The 19,049-nt window shown below is 58.5% G+C and overlaps 1 protein-coding gene across 1 annotated transcript in view; it reads left to right on the top strand.

Moving 5' to 3' along the window:
• Positions 1–13,916: 13,916 nt before the first annotated feature.
• Positions 13,917–19,049, top strand: part of ZNF787 (zinc finger protein 787) — an 11,039-nt gene continuing 5,906 nt past the window's right edge. The window contains exon 1 of the mRNA XM_024757194.1: positions 13,917–14,005. Within this exon, the coding sequence (XP_024612962.1) occupies positions 13,927–14,005 (79 nt within the window). The 5' untranslated portion in view covers positions 13,917–13,926. The remainder of the gene's footprint in view (positions 14,006–19,049) is intronic.

Below are 19,049 nucleotides of genomic sequence, written 5' to 3'. Positions count from 1 at the left end.
AACGCCTCCTCCCTAGCTTCCCCGGCCGGTCGTGGCCGGAAGCGGTGGCGACTCCCGGGGGAAGTTGAGGCCCCGGTGGGGGAGGAGGCCGCGCGGGCCCAGCCTGCCTGACCGGAAACGGCGGCCCCGGGGGGCCCGTCGTGGCCCCCGGCCTGCCCCCATTCCTTCCCCCTTTCAAAGGAACTCGGTCCCGCTGTCGTCCCGGGAGGGCTGCGTGCGGCCTTTGATCCGGCCGATAATTACGGGCATTCCGGCCGGCGGGAGGCTCATTCATTCGCCCCTGCGCGGGCGGCGGGCAGGAAGCGCGTGCGCCAGAGGGGAAGTGATGGGCCAAGGTCAGGCACCGCGTGGCCCGCGGGGCAGGGCAAGGACGGTGGCCAGGCCCGATGGCCATCCCGAGGCCTCCCGGGCGCCGAACCGCGCCCCTGAACCCCAGCTCCCAGTCTCCGCCGTAAAGGGGGACACCCCAGTTCGTGGAAATGAGTGCCCTTCGGTCCCGCGGGGTCGGGCAAGCTTGGGATGGCGTGATCAGTCGGAAAAGTGAGCCACAGCGAGTGTGGACAGAGGCTGTTACAGAGCCGTTACCAATGCTTGGCACCAAGGACAGGAAGATGAACAAGGTCCCTGAGGGAGCAGGTAGAGAGACCTGGACAGAGGTCTGTGCCCCTCTCCTCCCCTCTCCTCCCCTCTCCATCCCCGTCCTCATCCAGGGGGCCGAGGGAGCCAGGGAAGACACCCCACCCAGCCCAATCCAGAGGGGCAGTCAGCGTTTTAGGAAAGGACTGACTTGGTTTGGGTTTTCCGTGTGGTTCCTGGTGCCCGGCCCTGCGTTGGGCAATGCTGAGGATCCAGCTAGGAGCTGGGTCTGGCCTCGCTTCTGGGGAAGCACAGTTGCTGTTGATCCTGGCTTATCTCCTAAGACTGTAAGCCTCTTTGGCTAAATGCAGCTGGCATTCACCTACCTGTCTCTGCTGTAGTCTCCTTTGGTCCTCCTGCCTCAGCCACAGAGAACATTGAGATCAGATTCCTTCTAATGTTATCTGTTGTATTAGCCCTTTTCCTCCTGGAAGTCATCCAGGTCTGACCACCTCCCAGCAGAGCTAGAGAACAGGGAGGGCTTAGCACCATGCTGGGCCCAGGAGCAGCACTGCAGTGTGTTAGCCCGGGGCTCTGGGGTCAGACTGACCTGCTTTCAAGTCCCAGCTTCACCGTTCATCACCTTTGTGACCTTGCAGCACAAGTAATTTCTCAGTTTCTACTTGAGTGAAACAGGGATAATAATAATAGTATTGATCTTGGCAGGAAGGTTCTTAATGCTTTCCTCTTAGAGCCAAAGCAGATCTCATAGAAGTGGGTGTAAAGCATGTGGACAGGCCTCTGGGGCCAGGCATTCCTAGGCCAGGCTCTGGCTCCGTCTCTTCCAGCCCTGTGACCTTGGACATGCCACTTCCCCTTTCCCAGGCTCAGTTTCCTCCTCAGTCCCTTAAGAAGGAGAGCACAGTCGACTGTTCGCTGGATAAGCCTGGTCCATCAAAGCTGCTGCCCAGGCCCCGCCCTGTGCTGGGCCCTTGGACACAGCGGTGGTCCTGGTGCAGTGCTCTGCGGTGGGGTGGGAGAGGAGGGTCACTCGGCTGGGCAGCACTTCCTGTCCTGGAGCAGCTCAGAGCCCTGGCGGGGAGGCACGTGCATGGAAGCCCAAGGCTCGGGGATTTGCCAGGATACCCCTGGGAGCTAGAGGAACCCAGAGGGAGGGCATTCTGGTCAGGGAAGGATGTCTGGGGAGATGGCATGTTCCGAGTCTTGAAAGACAGAGGAATTGGCCAAGAGGACTCCGGGGAGGAGGATGGTGAGTTCTGGGCAGGCAGAGGTAATCTTGCTCCATGGCCTCCAGCGACTGCCTGGCTGCCCTGTGCTCTTTGGTGGTCACTCCTGGGCACACAGATCTCGGGGCACCTGTGCTCAGATGAGGCCCATAGCCCCCTAACCCTGGCTGGCTGTCCTGCAGTGCTGCTTGAGGTCTCCTGCCTGCCGAGGCACGTGCCAGGCACTGCCCCCAGGGACTCAGCTCTGGCCCTGGCCTCCTGGTGGAGACAGACTGCAGATCTGACGACACTCTGGCTGAGCCCTAGGCAGGCAGCTGGCCCTGTGCCCGGTACTCAGTGTCCTGAGCCCTCAGAGGCCCTGGGATGGGGTGGTCACCCCACTCTGGGGGGGACTGAGTCCCAGGCGCCACGGCAGCACCGGAGCATGGGTCTGTGTGAATCCAGAGCCTGGCCCTTTCCCATGATGCCGCCTGCGTCAGCTTCTTTTGGCCAGGCTTGGGGCCTGGGGGAGACAAAGGCTGTTCTGAAGGAGGTCTCTTAGGTGTCATTAGTTGGTTTGGGGACTCGGGGATCCCCTTCCGGTGGGGCAGCTATTGTGAAGATTCGTATAGGCGGGGCCGCTGGCTCAGGGGATTCTGAGACCCAGCCCCTCATTTCAGGTGTGCCTTTCACAGGTGGTGAGGACACGGGCAGTGTGTGCTGAGATGCAGGTGTCAGGAGGCCTCACTAACCTATGAGGCAGGTAGGGGAGTTCTATTGTCACGCTAGTAGGGTCAGCAGCCCTGTCGTAGGAGCAGAGAGAGCCGTTGCCTCACCCCACTGTGCAGCCAGCCAGCAGAGCTTGGGGTGAGGGGCTGGCGGGGAGGGCCCTGGGCTGCTCCTGGGCCCGCCTTGACGGGCTTTCCCTGGCTCCGTCTGCCTGGTCTCTGGGCTCTCTCATGCCAAATGAGGAGTCCCGTGTGGGCAGCCTGGTAATGAATGTTGCTGGGGACCCAAAGACGCATCAGACGTGGCCCCAGCCATGAGGCTCAGGGTCAGGCCGGCCAGAAAGTTGTGGCCCCGTGGGGCTCTGTGTGCAGGGTCTGCTGGGAGGTCGCAGTCTTCCGGGGCTGCGTGGGGGACACGCAGGGGTGAGTAAGCCGGGGAGATCCTCGCAGGGACATAGGCTGCATCTGTAATCGTGGAAATAAGGGGAGCAGGTGCCCCTGTCCTCGGTGGAAGGGGAAGAAGTGCCTTGGAGTCTGGCCCACTGGTTTCATCTTGGCCCTTCTGCCCTGTGGCTCTGTGGCGTTGGGTCAGCCAGTTAACTTGTCTGAACTGGGCTTTAGACTCCTGGTTCACACTTACTAGGCAGTACTGGGCACCTGGCTCCTTGTGGAGCGCGTCATCTCGTCTGATCTTGACGCCAAGCCCACGAAGAGGAGACACGGGGTGAAGCACCTGCCCTAGGCTGGTGGGTGGTGAGGCCGATCCCGACCCTGGCAGCCTGCCCTCCTGCCCGGAGAGGACGGCTTCTCGTCTCTTGGTGGTGGTGGGGGACCAAGATTATGTTCCTGCTGCACCCTGTGCACGGTCTGCAGTGTGTAGCCTGTGCTTGATGAATGCGAGCTGGCCAGTTTTTTAAAAAAGTAATTATTTATTTTTGGCTGCATTGGGTCTTTGTTGCTGCGCGCGGGCCTTCTCTAGTTGCGGTGAGCGGAGGTTACTCTTCGTTGTGGTGCGCGGGCTTCTCGTGGTGGCTTCTCTTGTTGCAGAGCACAGGCTCTAGGCACACGGGCTTCAGTAGTTGTGCCACGTGGGCTCAATAGTTGTGGCTCACGGGCTCTAGAGCGCAGGCTCCGTAGTTGTCGCGCACAGGCTTAGTTGCTCCACAGCATGTGGGATCTTCCCGGACCAGGGCTTGAACCTGTGTCCCCTGCACTGGCAGGCAGATTCTTAACCACTGCACCACCAGGGAAGTCCTGCAAACTGGTCTTATTTGATAAGAGGGGACAGTTGAGCTGAGGGAAGGGAGAAGTCTGGGAAGGATTTCCGGAGGAGGTGCTGTTTTTGCTGGGCTCTGGTAGCAGATCTACAGGGGGAAGGCGGGTAAGCAAGGTGGAAGGAAGCACCGCGCAGATCACACAGATGGCCAGGTTGGGAGAGTCCATGCTCACCCGGAGGATGGGGAGTCTGGCCCGTTGGCCTGATTGAGGGGTGACAGAACATGAGATGCCCCGTAGGTGCAGTTCTGGTTTTTGTTTTTGTCCTGAAGAGTATTTTGTTTGTTTAAACAATTTTTAGTTGCTCACCAACATTTAAGAATCAGGAGTGGTCACAAATGTTTCGGAAGCTCTAGAAGCACTAGGTGGTGGCCGGTGGCTGGGACGGGGCAGAGGCTGCAGTGCTCCCCTCTACTCCTGGGTGGGCCTGCGGCCGTAACAGTAGGTCAGGGTTCTAGGAGTTCCAGAAACTTCTGCCTCTCGTGGAGCAGGTGGGGAGTGGTGACTGGGGCTGTGCATGTCTACCCTGAGCTCACTCTTTTCTGAGCCAGCCCGGCCCTGCTGGGCCCCTGGGAAGGGCTTCAAAGGACCTGAGAGAGGCCAGGTGGGGGAAATAAAGCAGTGTAATAGACTTAGCAGGAGGCAGCCTAATTGAAGGAAAGGGGGAGGAAGCAGAGAGACAGAAGGAAACTGGAGGGGGAGCCTCAGGGCCTCGCTCAACCCTGTGTGTCTAAGCATGCTGGAATCCTTGTAGGGAAGAGTGGTCTGCCCAGCTGGCCCCAGACCAGACAGAAAACATCTAAATGGTCAATCCATGGAGGAAACACGGACAGTTGCCACCAAAAAAGGGGTACAAGATCCTGATGGCATCACAGAGACGTTCCCCCAACATTCAAACCACAGGTCTGACATGGGGAGGGCTCCCGGACCACCTTGGGGGCCCGGGGGGCCCAGACAGATGCAGAGGAGGGAACAGACCGGGTCTTCAGGCCTGGAGTGAGGGGTGAGGATGCCTACAGAAAAGGGAAGTGAGGAAGGAGCTGGATGGGAGATGTAGGGGTGTACCTGCAGCCCTGGGGGTACTGGGGGGCACCTACCATCCAGGGAGGGCTGAAGAGGGGCTGAGGGGCTGAGGCGGCCCTGTTGAGTCGGTGGGCTGAGAGCTCCAGCCCGCTCACCTGCAGGGAGCTGGCGTGCACAGGAGCGGATGCTGGAGATGAGGAGGGCCATCCCAAACAGTGGTGGGTGGTGGCGGCCTTGGAGGGAAGTAGGCCCTGCGCGCTGGGATGTGGGCGGGGCTTGTTGGGCTAGGGATTTGACATTTGAGCAGACCCTTGAAAGGTGAGAAGGGGCCAGGCAGGTGGAGGACTGGGCCAGGCTCTCTGGAGGGAAAGAGGAGGGCTGGGCGGGAGGTGGGAGTGAGGGGCTGGAGGAGGAAGTGAGTTTGCAAGGGTGACTGGGGCCGATGGGGCCCTGCGGGACCTGCAGAGGGGTCTGGATTTTGGACTGAGTGCAGCGGACACATGTTGGAGGTGGTTCAGGCAGGGGAGTGATGTGAACTGAGCTACCTGAAAAAAAAGAAGTAACAGTTTCATTGTGATGTAATTCCCGTGTTGTACAGTTCACTTACTTAAAGTATACAGTTAACGTATTCACAGGGATGTGCAGCCATCACCACGCTGATTTTAGGACTTTCTCATCATCCCCTAAAAGGCTGTGTACCCACTCATGTCCCCTGGCCCGGAGCCTCTGAGAACCACTGGTCTGTGTTCTGACTGGATTTGCCTGTCCTGGACTTTTCACGTGAGTGGAATCACACACCACGTGGCCTGTGTCTGCCAAGGTCCATCTGTGATGCGGCACTGGTCAGTGCTTCCTTTTCCTGGCTGAGTAATACTCCAGCTACAGATGGACCACGTTTGTGCGTCCATTCACCCGGTGATGGGGGTTTGGGTTGTCTCCACTTTCTGGCTGTTGTGATTTATGCTTCTGTGAACACGTGTGTATAAATTTTGGGGCGGACATGTTTTCATTTCTCTTGGGTACGTGGCCAGAAGTGGAGTTGCTGGATTATACTGTAATTCTGTGTTTAACCTTTTGAGGAGCTGTTAATCTCTTTTCCACAGTGGCTGCACCATTTCACAGTCTCAGCAGCAACGCACGAGGGTTCCAACTTCTCCACACCCTCGCCAACACTTGTGTTTTCTGTTTTTATTATGTCCGTCCCAGTGGGTGTACAGTGGGGTCCCTCTGTGGTTTTGATGAGCGTTTCCCTGAGGGCTGATGATGTTGAGCATCTTTTCATGTACTTAACAGCATGCTGTCTTTGGAGAAACCTCTCTTCTGATCCTTTGCCCGTTTTTAGTTGCTTATTTGAACTGAGTGCCTTGAAAAGATGAATTGGTCCGTGGTGTGGGGAATGAACTGTGGAGGGGTGTTGGGCAGGAGTGCAGGCCCCCGGGGGGTGGGAGTTGGGAGAGGAGGGTGGTGAGGATGGCGGGCAGGGGAGGGGGAGCGGGGAGGGAGCTCCGGGAAGGGAGGGAGCGTGTGTGCAGACGATGGTGCTGCCTACTGTCCCCGGGGTCAAGGCTGAGAAGTAGCCACTGGATTTGGTGACCAGAAGGTTGTGGGAGTGGCGGTTGGAGGATGGCAGGGGAGGAGGTGGGGGTCACAGCTCAGCCCCGACAGTGGAGGGAAAGCAGCTGGAGAGGAGAGAGGCGCGTGGGGTGAGGGGACAAGTGAGTGGGCCCTCGGGAGGGTCTGGGGCGGGGAGGGTCTGGGGCGGAGAGCAAGAGCCAGAGCGAGGAGGGGGGAGCAGGGAGCCGCCGTCAAGCAGAGCTGGGGGAAGAGGATGAGGTGAGATTGGCAGCAGAAGAAAGAGCTGGGTAATTGGTGGGCAGGCATCCAGAGGAGGTGGGCGGGATCTAATATCAACAATAATAACGATAATTTGTCTTGCACTTAATAGCCAGCGCTAATTGAATCGCTCAAGGCCCCAGCGGGGGCGTGTCTTCGTCTCTGCAGAGCGGGGGTCCGAGCAGGGTGAGGCTGGGCCGGTACTGTTGAACGTTTGGGGGGCCGGGGGAGAGTAGGACCCTCTGCTTTTGGCCTCCGGGGCCATCAGAGTCCACAGTCAGGCTGGCTGCGGGAATTGCCCCTTCTCCCCCAGAGAGCCGCCCGGGTCCTGAGAGCAGCTAGCTTAGGGGCTGCCCGAGGCCCTCAGCTCTGGCCGCTCCCCTCTGAGGTCCTGGGGCAGGACCCCAAGCCCCCCGGATCAGGACAAGAGGGCCCAACAGCAACAGCTGCTTGAGTGGATGAGTGCATGAGTGACTGGCTGGACGGGGGAGGGAGGGACCTGGGTAGGATGGTTTAGTGAACGCTCTCGGCTCTTCACCAGGATTGCGGTTGGTCCCCCAGCACGCGCTTCCTGACCTCTCACTCAGCTCCAGGGGTACCTGCTGGTCCCTGTTGCACGGGGGCGGCAGCCGAGGTCCAGAGAGGCTGAGCCGCATGTGCAGGGTCACAGAGTGGAGTGGCCGAGGCACCGGGCTCCACCCTCCGTGCCAGGAGCCAGGGCAGCACTGCCGCTGGGGCCTTTTCCGCGGAGACAGAGGAGATGCCGGGGTGTTCTCACCTCGTGGCTGGTTTTCAGTCTCCCTGGTGGGTGGTGTAACCTCCCTCTGCTCAGGGCTGAAACCGAAATGCAGAGCGGACTGTCCCTGAGTCCCCAGGTGTGCCCTGCGCCAGGCACCCCTGACCAGCAGCGCCAGTGGGAGCCCCTGCCAACCCCCCAGAAGTCAGCGAGAGAAGCTGCATCTTTCTAGGGCCTCGTAGTAAAGTTCTGCCTAGTCAGGGCTTCCTGCCGTGTCTGGAGTACCATGCAGACGCCTGGCTGGGCCTGCACGGCCCTGCTCTGGCCCCTCTGCCTCTAGTGCCTCATCTACTACCCCAGGGCAGGGCTGGCTCCGTCGTTTTCAGGGCCTGGCATGAAATGAATAGGTGAGCCCCTTGGGCAAAAAGCAAGAAAAAAGCTTTTCCCTTTCTTCCGAGGTCTCTCAGCCTGTCAGGGTGTTTTTAACTTGGTATTTGATGTCGCACTCCCCCAGGTACAGGGTTGTCCTCGGGGTGCAGGCCTGGCTCCTGCCCAGGTCCCCGTAGGACCTCCTGTGCAAAACACAGATCCCGAGATAAGATTAGCAGTAGTCTCAGGGCGGCGACCACAGAGTATTGACCCCCATGCGCAGGGCTCCCTCACCACTGGTGGCCCTGCTGTGGCCCCTGCAGGCACCCCACCTGCCCCTTCCCGCCCTCCATTCCACATCCAGGGCTCAGCCTCCCTCAGGCCCACCTATCCTGTCCCCGCCAGGCCTTTACTGTGTGTCTGCTTGGCCTGGGACGCTTTCCCCTAAATCCTAGCATCCGTCATTCCTTCGCATCTGGGTTGGCAAACTCTCCTTAATGAGCCAGAGAGTAAATGTTTGAGGGCTTACAGACCAAGAGGCCATGTTGAGGGTATATGTTGACACCTACATACCAGTTAACGTGTGACCATTTAAACCCCTGAGAACCGTTCTTGGTTGGAGGGCAGCTTCCAGGAGGGTCATTGTGTACGGACCCTGCCTTACGTTATCCCGTCTTGGTTCCAGTCTGGCCCATGGAGGGGCCTTTGGCAGTCTGTAGGGGGTGTAGGATTTTCCTCTGCCCTCCTAGGGCTTCCGGCTGGACTGACTAAGGCGGATTAACAGGAGAAAAGCATACGAATTTTACTTCCGTGAGCTTGGGAGCCCTCAGGAGAAAATCGCCGGCGTGCTTCTAATACACCAGGGTGAGCAGGTGCCATGGTGGGGAGTAACTGCGGGACCGGGGGGATGCAGGAAGGAAGGTCATTTTAGCAGGTCTCTCTCGGGATGTTTCTTCTGCCTGGAGCCGGGAGGGCACTTTCACGTGCCTCCTGCTTTCGGGGGAGAAGGTGCGTTCAGAGCGTCCTTGTTGCACCTGCTGTTTTCCGACTGCCCTGAATTCGGGGTCATCAGTGTGGTAAAGCAGCCTATCAAGGTGGCAGTTCTGCATCTCACGTCCTGGTTCAAGAGCAGCCCCTTCCCCTCCATGCCCAGCCTCACTTTCCTGCTGGCTCTTCCCACCATGGAAATCGGGGTGTTGGTTCCCTCACTGCCTTGTTCTGGGCAGCGTGGCTCCCGGTGCTCAGTAAGCACCTCTGGGTGCAGGGAAGTCTCTGGTGCAGGGCTGGCCGCTGTCACCTCCCTGTCCTCCGTCCCTTCCCCCAGAGCCTGTGGGTTCCCTGGAAGGAGGATGGAGGCCAGCCCAGGCCTTGTCGCTGCAGGAAGCTGGCCTGAGGTGGACGCTCGAGGCCGGGAAGTCCCTGCTTTATTGACTTAGACGTGATTGTTCCAGTGGCAGCACGTGATAACCGCCTGGCAAACGAGTTTCAACCCAGAAGCCACAGAGGAGCGGCCTCTGTCCGTCCCACCTCCTCAGCCCCCAGCCCTTGGCCTCTCTTCCTTTTCTTTCTCTTGTGTGTTTCTGTTGTTGCTGGGGTTTGAATAAGAGGGCCCGTACGAATTCTTAGGTCTTTTTACCTTTTAATTGAGATGTAAGTCATATATTGGAAAGTTCGCCCTCGTAAAGTGTACAATTTAGTGGTTTTTAATACAGCCACAGAGTTGCGCAACCGTCACCACTGTCTGATTCCAGAACATTTTCATCGCTCCAAAAAACCCCGTGCCAGTGCGCGACCCCTCCCCGTCCCACCCCCAGGCTGGCAGCCGCTTATCTCGGCCTGCACGGTTCACATCCCGGAGCCGCGCTCTGAGTGGCCTTGTGTGCTGGCTGCTTCCCCGGGCGTTGGAGTTGTCACCCCTTGTTGGCTGTCACGCACAGCACTGCTGTGAATAACACTTAGGAGTGGGGTCCTGGGGTCACACAGTGACTTCGTCATTATCAGGACGTGCCAGGCTCTCTTCACAGCAGCTGCCCTACTGGCACACCTGCCCGCCGTGCAGTTTTCACGTTTACCTGTGATCTGAGGGCCCGCACAGTTCTCTCTCCCCAACACCCCGATTTCCCTGTCGTGATACACAGGCCTTGTCACCAGAAAGAAGCCAACCTTTAGTCTTTTCCCCTTGTTGCACAAGTAATTATCCATTAATGTAAAAAAAATTGAGAAGGTGAAGGTAAAGGAGAAGAAAATGTTAAGATGGCTCTTCCTGTTATTGGCTGGGGGGGCGGGGGCGGGGCGGCCACTTTACAGCGTTGTTTCAGAGGCTGTGAGATGTCCGTAGACCCGCTTCCCATGGTCTGTGATCTTATTACACTTTCTCCCACCACGGGGCTGGCGGGTTCTTTCCGGTTCTTACCCTGTTCTAAATCTTGCTGTGGCAAACCCTGCAGGAAGCATTTTCCGAGGTTTGGGTTTTCCCCGCAGATTAGCTTATGAAGTGGGCTTCCCCGGGCAGGGGCCGTGAGCTCCACAGCGGCATCACCTGACTGGGCCCTCGTCACCCGGATTGTGCATGTTGTACCCGGCTCTTGGCCCGCTAGGGGCTGGGGCCCGATGGGTCCGAGGGCCGGTCTGTCCTTCCGGTGTGGGTCTCACCACTTCCTGCAGTGGGTCCTAGAAGGGGGGTGGTCGTGGGGGTCGGATTTGGGGTGCACTGCGTTCTGTCCCTCGAGCCTCTGCTCTGTTAGTTGGCCTGTCACCCACCCGTTGGCAGCACATGTCTGTGCCTGGCATTGTCATGGGGCCCCCGGAGGATCTCGGCAGGGCCCTGGAGGCCGGGTACATCCCCTGCCCCGTGACCTGCAGCGAGGCCGTGGGCCCAGGAGGGAGGCAGGGCAGCGTCCTCCTTTGTCCCCCGGCTGCCAGGGTCCTGGGAGTCGTCTCAGCCCTGAGTCCCGCACCACCAGCGCTGAGTAACTCCTGGCTGCTGTCCAGGTGCTCCCTGCTGTTGCTGCAAGGGACCCGGGATCTGGCCTCGCTGTGTCCCTGAGCCTCAGTCTCCCCGTCTGTGAAACAGGTGTTGTCATAGTGCCCCCGCTTGGAGAGACCCTGCATTTCACACGGTTCCCCAGGCCTCCGCCTGGCCTTCCAGGCCCTGTAGGAGAATCTGCCCGCCCTGCCTCACAGCCTCCTTGCTGACCCCGGGCCTTTGCACCCACTGTCCCTGCTGCCTGCATCCCTCTCCCTCCACACTGCTTGTTCATCTCAGGCCTGCTTCTGGGGCCCCCTCCCTGGGGAGCGGCCCCTCCCAGCCCCTCTGTGTGTGTCATGGCACTTGCATTGTCTGAAATCACCTTTCCTTTCCTGTGCTCATTGGTTTTCTGTCTCCTGGACTGGCAGGGACCTCCCCATGAGGCAGGGGCTGCAGCCTGTTTACCACAGTGTTCTCCGGTGGGGGAGGGGGGGTGACTGGGACAGGTGGGGAGAAGAGAGTTAATTACATCAGTGTCTTAGGAGATGCGCACAGCACACCCCCAGCCTGTGGAGCCGCTAACACTCCCGCCTTATCTTCTCGTCAGGCCCAGATGCAGTTGGGCTCAGATACAGTGACGGGAAGCTGCCTTGGTTTTGTCATCAACCCTGCCATGGCCTCCAACCAGAGCTTGTCCGCCTCACCACCGGCCTCACCTCTCGCCACTGGCTCCATTCCCGTGAGCTGCCTGGTTCAGGCTCCCACCTTCTCGTCAGATTTCGGCAATTCTTGCGTGCTTGGTGGGGGTGTCTCCCTCTTCGTGTCCCGACGGTCTGCTCACTGCCGGGTCCAGGGCGTGCTTGGGCAGCTCTGCCCAGAGGTGGCCCAGGCCCCGACAGGCCTCTTTGAGGGGCGTCTCCCTCCCTGGCCTCCTGGCTTGTCTTGCCCTTGGATTGCGCCCCTGCTCTTAGAGTCCTTGTGACCATTTGTTGAGCGTCAGGATGGCGGAGCGGGTGAGCCATGCGGCCTGTGTCCCTCCTCTGCTCCTGGGCGCTTCCACCTCTGTGCCCTGACCCCGGGGGGTGGGGGTGGTGGTCACGTGGGGCACTTGGGCGCAGGTTAATGTAGGGCTGCGTCTGACTGTGGGACCTGGGCCCGCCTTCCCTCCTGGCCCGCGAGCTCTGCGGCAGGCCTGGCCTCTCCGGTTACTGCCCGTCTCCTGGTCTCAGGACTCCGTGAGTGAGCACTCGGGAGAGCCAGGCCCAGACCCTGAGCGGCAGCTCCGCTGGTTCTGGGCACAGACTTGGAGCCGGGACGGTCTGCCTTCACGTCCCGGCTCTGCCGCCCCTGCCTCGGAATCCTCGGTGACGGTCACATCTGCCCAGAGGGTTGCATCAACCACTGAGAACAGTACCTGGGGGCTTGTGAGCGACTTGCTCGGCACAGCCGCCTGTGTTTATTACTTAACTAAACAGGCCGGTTAAACAGGCCAGTTCTTAGAGCTTCTGGCAGATGTCAGCAGAGGTTACTGAGGGGCGGACCATGGAACGGGCTCCTTTCAGTGCCTGGATGGTGGTGAGCCCCTTATTACTGGGGGATTCAAGAGAAATGGGTCAGGCTTGTTGTGCCAGGGTGTGTGATGCTTGGGGCTGGATGGCTCCGTTCCCAGATGCCAGTTCCCCCAACTGCAGTGGGGGACAGAAGGACTGTGTGGGGAGAGGTTCTCTGAGCTGCGTGCATGCAGACAGACGGGCCTTGGTTTGCACCTGAAGGGGCCTGAACACGAGAGGAGGAACCGAGGCGCCGCCCCGGGTTCCAGTCGGTGTGCCCCTTGTCAGAAGGCCTGCCTGCCTGCCAGCGTCCTGCTGGGGAGGGATGTCACACCAAGGAGCAGGGCCCAGAGGGGACCGGAATGTCATAGCCCCAGTACCAGGCTCCGCTGCTGGGACTGGGTGCCTGCCCACACCTCCCCGCCCTGCACACTGAGTCCAAGATGCAGGCACAGCAGCCTGGAGCCCAGGCCTGGCAGCTCCTGCCCTGCCCACCCTGCAGGGGACAGAGTAGGAAGGGGAGGAAGGCTGAGCTGTGCGCCCCAAGGGCCAGGCTCTGCCGTGGCGTTTCCCCGGGCAGCGGCGGGGAGTGGAAGTGTGGGCTCTGGAGGCAGGCCACACAGTATGTGAGGGACGTGCACGCCAGTGTCCACAGCAGCTGTGCTCACTTTAGCCAAAGGGGAAACACCCAGGCTCTGTCTGTCACCCAAAGAACAGAGAAACAAACAACGCGTGGTCTGTCCCTGCAGGGGAGCATTACTCAGCCGTGAAAAGGAAGGAAATTTTGACACTCTGCTCCGTGGGTGAGCCTTGAGAGCGTGCCACTCAGCGAGAGAAGCCAGACGCCAGAGGCCACGTGCTGTGTGATGCCATTCATAAGAAACGTCCAGGGTTAGGGCGAGTGGTGGCCAGGGGCTGGGACCAGAGCGGCCGGCGCTCGTCCCGTGCAGGTCCCCGGAGGGTCCATCGTCGCTGTGTCCAGGCCTGGTGTGGAGTTTGGCTTGGCTGGCCCATGTCTGGAAGCAGACCTCAGACTGTGAGCTGCTCAGACGCTCAGTGCCCACGTCACCTGTCTCCCTGTCACACACTGTCACGTCTCAGTGGGGTTTGCCTCATCCTGGTCCAGGGAGAGGCCTTAGGACGGGCCTGGCAGGGGAGCCCTTCTGGCCTTGATTGGTGCGATGGGCCCTGGCCTGGAGTGGATTTAGGGTTCCCTTGCTTGGGGTGAGAGCTCCGTCTGTACTTGTCTCGCGTAGACTTCATGACACATGTGTCGGGCCGTCCTCCATCTTCCTGGTGAGGAAACCGAGATGGGGGGTGGAGGGGGTCTCTTGCCCCGGCCCCAGCTGGTCAGCGGTGGAGCTGGGATGCTAGCCCCGGCCAGGTGGCCGTAGCCAGAGCACTTCCTCCTCACCCAGGTTGCGTGTGGCCTCGGGCCGGACCCCTGTCCAGTGGGGGAGCAGAGGGCCATCTCTCCCTTGGCCCTTAGGTCCCCGCCGCCACGCACCTCTTGTCTGCTGGGCCTGAGCCGGGCAATTGGAGCCCACATATCACCTGTCCCCCCACCCCGGGGCCCTCCGTCCAGTCTGGCGTCCTGTAAACTCTGTCCTCTGTCTCGTCCCCTTCTAACAGGGACCCAGACATGGAGCTGCGGGAAGAGGCGTGGTCTCCGGGGCCGTTGGATTCTGAGGACCAGCAGATGGCCAGCCATGAGAACCCAGGTGAGGCGGCCTTGGGGAGTTCTTCCCAGCTGGTCCCTCACCCCTCCCTGGACCCTCGCTTCCTTTGTCTCCCCTTCCCCTCCCGTGGCTCGGGGCTCACCATCCTTCCTCTGGGGGCTCAGCCAGGCTGCCTCCCGGGCCTGTGTGGATTCTCCGAGTTCCCTCCCAGCTGGGAGCCCCTGGGGGCTGCCCCCTCCCCTCGCTGGGTGCTTGGCACCGTTTCTAGGTGGCCCCTTGGACCTCCTGGGCGGGATGCTCTTTAGACCAGGGTGGCAGGCCCACATACCAGTGGGCCAGGCCGTGGAGAGCTGGGGACAAACTGTGATGTGTGGGGAGCGGCAGGCTCACAGAGCAGGGCCAGTGACCATCCTGGGGGACAGCTGGGTGTCTGGGTTTTTATGGGGCTTGTATCTTTCTGGGGTTTTATCTGTCACTCTTTAAACATTGGCCACATGTTTTGTTTGACAAGGCGTTATTTGGGTTGAATAAAACTCATCTTTGAGCCCTCGGGGACTAGGCTTTGCTTGCTGAGACCCCACCTGGCCCTGCTGGCCCCTTCACGGCCTCACCCCTTGCCCTCTGGTGAAGATGTGCTCCCCGTTTCCAGGGGTTTTCATGCAGGGCACCTGAGAAATAAAGTATGAGCTCTTTTTCATGCTGCTTTTGATGCGTCTTCATGCGGGCGTCCCGTCCTCGTGCGTCTGGATGGGTTCAGCCAGCATTTCTTGCTGTGAGGGGGCAGAGGGGAGGTGTTTTCGGCATTGTAGGCCTTGTGCCCCTGCAGCGTGGAAGTGAATGGGCGCGACCACGTTATTTGTAGAACAGGCTCTGAGGTCGTGATCCCGGTGCCAGCGTGTCGTAGTCGTCCAAGAGAGGTTACGAGGGCCTGGGCGGGCTGGGGATAGATTGCATAAAGCACTCGAGCCCCTTCGCCTGATCTAGTTCTAAGATCCACTGAGGGGGTGAGGGAAGCTCCTTGGGCTGGCTCCGGGCAGCCGTGGTTACACAGGAGGAAACAGATTTCAGGGCACATGGCATGTGGGGCGCAGACCCTCCACCACCCAGCAGGAGGGCGCACGGCCCATCCTTCCCCATTTCATGCCGCCGGGCCTGCCCCTTCCTCCTTTCCCTGTCTTTTAGCCTTTTTAAAATTAATTTTACGGTCTGTGTCATGCTGGAAATTGCAAACATCGATAGTGTGGTGATTGCGCTTCCCACTGCCTAGCCTTAGCGGTGAGCAGTACTTTGCGGTCTTTTCCCTGGTTGTGCCTGCTTTTTCTTCTGGAGAATTTTAAAGAAAATCCCAGATATTGTATCATTTCACCTACAGATTCTCCAGCAATAACAAACGCTCATCTCACCTGACGAAGCGTTGCCCAGTGTGTGAAGGTGTCCCCAGCTGTCTCCAAAATGCATGTTTGCCTTGAAGTAAGGTGGTTTTAATTTTACACTCCGTCCACTAACTCATTCTCTTGAGGAAACCTCAACAAAGCACAAGTGGGTTCTCATATCCCCTTTGTCCGGCCTGCTGTCCCCGACCCGACCCCCCACCGGAGTCTGTTGCAAGTCTGCTCCGGCCCCTCCTTGTGTGGTGCCCCCAACCGCGTGACACCCCTTCGCTCAGCTTGTAAGCCGTGTGGCCTGGATGCCTCCAAGCTGCCCTGCGTCCCCTGGTTCTGGGCCTGCCCTGTTGGGTCCTACCTCTGTGGCAGCCTCCTGTGATGGGACAGGGCTGGACCTCTGCCCTGAGACCGCCCCCCCAACCCCCGGCTGATGCCTGGACGCAGGAGCAGGAGGCTTGGGCTGGCGGTAGCCCCTGTAGGCTGTTTCCCCGTTGGGTCAGGACGAGGGGTCCGTGAGCAGGGCTGTGAGCGCTTCCTGTGTGCCCCGAGCTTGAGGCCAGCCACCTTGGGCAGGCCCTCTCATGGAATCCTCACACCCTTCGAGCTCGGGGTGCTGATCAGAGGGTGCTGGGCAGAGAGAGGCCAGGCCACCGCCCAGGGTGAGGCAGCCGGGAGCCAGTGGAAGGGGCCTGGGGGCCTGGACTGTCCGTAGGCTGCAGCCAGAGTCTGTTGCGCTGCCTCACTGGCACATTGACCCCGGCCCACCGCCTGCAGGTGCGAGAGCTGTCCAGGCTTGGCCTGGGGCCTTAGCTACAGGGTGTTCAGAAAGAGAAGCCATCCAAAAATGAATAATAAAGAGATCCCAATTCTGAGGTGGGAAAGTCTTCAGCTGGTGTGTTGGAAATCACCCACCAGGGACAGGGTCCTGGCCTCCCGCTCTCAAGCCCGCCTCTCACGTCTCAGTGCCCTCCAGAATGACCCCGCAGAGTTCACCGCAAATGCCACGTCTGAGCCGGATGACAGCAGACCCACGTAAAAACACAGCAACTGCCTGTGGGCAAAACCCATGTTCCCGGGTCACACTGGCAGCACACCTTAGGTGCAAGGCCCCAAAATACAGCTGGATGCGGACAAGCCAGCAGCCGGGCCAGTGTGGTGTTAGCAGGGGCAGGAGGGGAGGACGCCCCAGGTAGCCCTCGGGGGTTCACCGGAGGACTTGGGGCTGGTCACGCTGCGGCCAGCAACTGAAGCTGGAGGGGTTCTGTCCAGACCAGGAGCAGGGAGCGCGGGGCTGCTGGGGCCCATGGCTTCCTTTACCCAGGTAAAGTGCCCTGCCCGGGCAGGACCCACGCAGAGCAGAGCCTGTCAGGAGGGGGTTCAGGATCGAGTGGGACCCCTGTCATTGGCCACAAGGGAGAAGGGAAGGTCCAGATAAAATCAGGGGTGGCCGCAGAGCAGGCAGCCCTGCACTCGGAAGAGGGAGCCCTGAGGAGCCAGAAACGCTGTCCAGAGTGTAGCTTCCCAGAAGTTCAGGGAGACTGACCACAGAAATGAGTGAAACTGGAAAATGGTGAGTTCAGTCCTCTTGCTTCCACCCCCAGGAAGCTATTAGAATAAAAAAGAAGAGGGGCAAATAGTATCTCCGCAGACAGGGAGGGTGGTCAGAGATACACCTGCAGACAGGTCAGGATTGTTCAGAGTGGCCAGGAGATGACGGCCCCTGGAAGTGCAAGATCAGAACAGCTCAGCCCAGGGGGCAGAACTCAGCAGAGAACTAGAAATAGAGTCAAATTAATTTCAAAGTGAAGTAGGAGGAATTTGAGACTGAATAAAAATAACACATTTTTTCTTAAGAAAAATCGAAGGTGAAAAAGAGGGCCATTTTAAAATCAAAAAGAAATGAGTAAAGATTAAGGCAGAGTAAAAAAAAACAGGTACTGAAGTTAGGTAAAGAAAGCCCTTTGAAGAAGAAATCCAAAGGAATATAATGGTAAAAACTACGAGTCCAGAAAACATTCCTGAAATGTCAAAGTTAGGTATTAAAGGAATAAATCACAGATCTGAGAATATCAACTCGAATGAACAAGACATATTCTATTCAAGTCACTGGGCTTTAAAGGAAGAAGCAAATCCTTTGGGGCATCTAGGCAAAAAGAGCAAATGACTTACAAGGCAAAGTAGATGGGATTGCTGTCAGACTTTGCCAGCAATGCTTTATGCCAGGAGAAAATGGAGTCATATTTATGATTCTCAGGGGAAGAAAAGGTAGAGCTAAGGATCGTATTCAGGAAAACTGCCTTCCACGTTGGAAGGGTGCAGATGACCTCAGCCAGCAGGAGCTGAGCAAACAGGGTTGTCGTGGGGCCTTCCCGAGGAGTCTGCGGGCAAGTGAGCCTTGCGCAGCCGCCGTGGCCAGAGAGATGGGCGCTGAGTTGGGGCAGGCTCAACGAGGGCTCAGGCGGTGGAGGTCTGGCTGTGAAATCAGTGAGAGGAACAGGTATAGTTCACCTGATTTCTCAGGAATGGTACTTGGCAGTGGTGGGGGTGATTCTAACCATTCAAGTTAGACTGCTTATCTTGAAGCTGTGTGATGTGGGTTCAGCAAATAAGCAATTATGGGCTAGTCAAGTCCTCTCCTCCCCTAGTGAGGAACAGAGATGCAGATGTCCTAGAAAAGACCGCATAAAAGCCTTTTGGCCTGAATTTGTATGGGAAGTATCAGTTAGAAGTCACAGGAATTTTATCTTAAAAAAAAAAAAGCGAAGATCATTTCCACATTTTGATTTTGAAATTGTTTCCCACGAAAAGAAACCAGAGTCCCTTGGAGAAACGGCCAGTTGCAGGTTTGGGGTGGGAAGTATGGATGAACCTGTAGCCCCTTGTTAGGCTGGATGGCAGAGAATCTGTCAAAGACCACCTGGGTCCCGTCCAGAGGACTCGGAGCTCACTTGAGGCTCCCACGCACTGAAGATGGCAGGCAGTGCAGCCTACCAGATATATTTAAATCCGTGATCTCCTAATGATGTTAAGAAAGGAAAGACTACGTGGTTACCTTGGAGGGTGGTAGAGAACCAGTTCGTAACTTGGAAAACTGGGCAGGTAAGGGGAAATGAGATTCATCCTGCCATAACCACATGAAATTTACCACTGGGTACCAACCAACAGATGATGTAGAGTCTCTAAAAGCTATTCCAGCTCCTAAACGCAGAAGAAACCACAGGGCAGCCCCATTTTGCACCCCTCGACAAATCAGCAGACCTAAGCGTTGAGCATCGGTGGCCCTTGATATCACAAAAAGAGAAACACGAGATATCGGGTGCCTTCAGTGAAAGAACAGGATTGCACCTTCAGAATGACTTCAGGGGCCGGCAGGGCTGGGTGAGCCAGATGCTAACCGGCAGCAGATGCAGGGCACTAGGAGCATGCAGTCAGCAAGGGTCCAACTGGCTGTAGGGCTCCGCTTCTTCAAAAGGAAAATCGTAAGGAAAAGCAAGAGATGGAGGAAGTCGTGTCTTACAGGAGACTTAAAGACATACTGAAGTAGGGCTTCCCTGGTGGCGCAGTGGTTGAGAGTTCGCCTGCGGATGCAGGGGATGTGGGTTCATGCCCCGGTCCGCGAGGATCCCACATGCCGCAGAGCGGCTGGGCCCGTGAGCCATGGCCGCTGAGCCTGCGCGTCCGGAGCCTGTGCTTCGCGCAAC

The sequence above is a fragment of the Neophocaena asiaeorientalis genome, unplaced genomic scaffold (genome assembly GCF_003031525.2).
Source record: "Neophocaena asiaeorientalis asiaeorientalis breed wild unplaced genomic scaffold, Neophocaena_asiaeorientalis_V1.1 scaffold1132, whole genome shotgun sequence".
In the NCBI taxonomy this organism is placed as follows: Eukaryota; Metazoa; Chordata; class Mammalia; order Artiodactyla; family Phocoenidae; genus Neophocaena; species Neophocaena asiaeorientalis.
This window is presented reverse-complemented; position numbering and strand designations above follow the sequence as displayed.